The sequence below is a fragment of the Engraulis encrasicolus genome, chromosome 17 (assembly GCF_034702125.1).
Source record: "Engraulis encrasicolus isolate BLACKSEA-1 chromosome 17, IST_EnEncr_1.0, whole genome shotgun sequence".
Classification (NCBI taxonomy): Eukaryota; Metazoa; Chordata; class Actinopteri; order Clupeiformes; family Engraulidae; genus Engraulis; species Engraulis encrasicolus.
The window spans coordinates 4,523,161-4,525,660 of record NC_085873.1 but is presented as its reverse complement, the minus strand read 5'-3'; the positions used below and the strand labels follow the sequence as shown (position 1 = coordinate 4,525,660).

At 44.2% G+C, this 2,500-nt stretch overlaps 1 protein-coding gene across 4 annotated transcripts in view; it reads left to right on the top strand.

Moving 5' to 3' along the window:
- slc38a10 (solute carrier family 38 member 10) overlaps positions 1 to 2,500 on the top strand; it is a 64,983-nt gene that overhangs the window by 25,859 nt on the left and 36,624 nt on the right. For all 4 annotated transcript variants that reach the window (XM_063221612.1, XM_063221611.1, XM_063221610.1 and 1 more), the window contains exon 11: positions 1,024 to 1,130. In XM_063221612.1, the coding sequence (XP_063077682.1) occupies positions 1,024 to 1,130 (107 nt within the window). The remainder of the gene's footprint in view (positions 1 to 1,023; positions 1,131 to 2,500) is intronic.

The window sequence follows — 2,500 nt, the reverse complement described above, 5'->3', positions numbered from 1 at the left end:
TATCTGGGTATCTGTGGTATTGCAGGATTAGTACCAAAAACAGTCACCGGTTGCATGCACAGCAGCCTTTTCATTGGAAGTCTATGCCACAAGCCAAATTTACATGTGTGTGTTTTTTTCTCTACCCAAAAACTGTGATTTGCTTGCTTGGAAAAAATAGCACAAGTTTTGAGATGCTGGTGGATGTTTTTTGAAGGTTTTTGCAGAAGGGGGAAAAAAATAAGCTTAAAGACTAGAGCTAGGCTCTAAGCAAGTTGCTGTTGGATCTTGAGGAAGTTGCTGTTGGATCTTGAGGAAATTGCTGTTGGATCTTGAGGATGTTTTGCACTTTTAGATGCGTCCTAGCATCTCTATAAAGAGGGTATGTTCGCCTGGCTGGCTGGCTGGTTGGCTTGCTCTCTGTCTGTCTGTCCGTCTGAAATGCATTCTTTAATTTGTAATTCCTTCCAGTGTCCACAAGGTGGTAGAGTTTGACGGACACATCTTTGTCCGCCTGTTGGACTTGTTATTCCTTAATTCTTCATCCGTACTGGCCTGTATCATAAACTTCGAACAAGTGGCTTATAACGTAACTAAACTATGGTCTGTCTGACTGAAAGAGAATTTTAGCAGGCATAGTTTTGAATAGTTTTTAGATGTCAACGTGCACTTCAACCGTATGACCACACCGAAAGTGCAGGAAGTAATTAACTTTGTATAGAAGTGCAGTCAATAAAATCAACAAGTATTTTGGGTGAAAAGACCAACAGGCTGAATGCTGAACTTTTGCAAACCTTATGGTAATGAGAGGTGATGTGCGACAACCATGACAGCCAATCAGACCATCAGAAAGTACAATCAGAATATCACACTTTTTACATCCATTGCTGCTTTTGCTACTTTTGTCGCTGTCTGTCTAAGATAGTCCAGTGACTTTTGGTGCTTTTGGTGTGTTTGTTCACATGGTGTGACTTATTATTTGATGTGATGTTACCACCAGGAAAAGAGGACTCTACTAACTTCTATCCATTGTGTGTGTCATAGTGGAGACCATTCTGGGTCTGACGGGAGCCACCATGGGAAGTCTGATCTGCTTCATCTGCCCCGCTCTCATCTACAGAAAAATCATGAAGAATGGATTAGCTGCACAGGTAGACACACACACACACACACACACACACACACACACACACACACACACACACACACACACACACACACACACACACACACACACACACACACGGCACAACCCAAGGATTAGCTACAATTGTGCAGGTGCAGGTGCAATTCAGGTGCCAGGCAGGCCCAAAGTCCTGCCACTCAATTAAAAGTAACCACCGCCGGCAATAATAACACAAGAATAAACAGTAACTAAAAAGCAGCTTTCCATTTTCCATTTGTTACCCAGACGAACCTGCTGATGTTCACGTTGACGTCACGGTTTGCATGTTTTTTTTTTGGTTCGCATCGCAAACACACTTTCTGGTTCTCGAACGCTCAGAATTGCGGCGTGAACAAAATACACAAGATTGGGTGCAGGAAGAGGCACCGACAGTTCTGAGTCAGCCTGAACACGCCTTTTATGGCTTACGCTGATGTTGTCTCCCAGAAAAGGGCTTTGGTCGGCTACAATGTCCGCTGCTTATTCTGTCTTGGAAATAGCTAGTCTGCTAGCATTTCTCATTTGCATTACTTGGGTCTGCTTACATTTCTCAAAGCCATAGCTGCTAACCACGTTAGCTACTTTGTTGGTTGCAATGCAATTTCCCATTGGCAACTACCTAGGACGGATTATGATTCCATGGGCCCCTGGGCCAGGCAGCAATTCAGGGGCCAGAAAGCATTTTGCATGCACACACGCACACACAGTGCAAACAAGCACAGATACACACACACACTATTTATGTAGCTACTATCGGCGGACAGAAACTGACAGAAAACACCACACTCGGTTGTACACACGTACACACACACACACACACACACACACACACACACACACACACACACACACACACACACACACACACACACACACACACACACACACACACAAACATATAAATGCACACACACACAGACATATAAATGCACACACACACACACACACAAACATAAATGCACACACACAAACATCTATACACACACACATACACTACTGCAGCACTTTTAATTTCTTGTCTTATTATTAGTCATTCACTGCTGTCCATCATGAACTGAAGGGCACTTGGAAATAGCAATAACCCATCTATACTACATCCAGGAAAAACCTACTACCTCACGGTGTCCTACACTTATGTGGAAACTTTAATATGTAGCTCAGACAGACGGAATAGGGGCTTAAATGTCTGTGGTCTAGTGCCTCAGGCCATGCCAGACCAGACAGGATGCGGAGTCTGGTAATTTCCAGGAGTGTCGTGGTTGCTTCTGGTGAGGCTCGTCGCTTACTACACCTTGTGTGGGTGGTTGAGACGGATGCCTGGAGCCTGGTTTTGTCACTACACACGTGGGGCTTTAC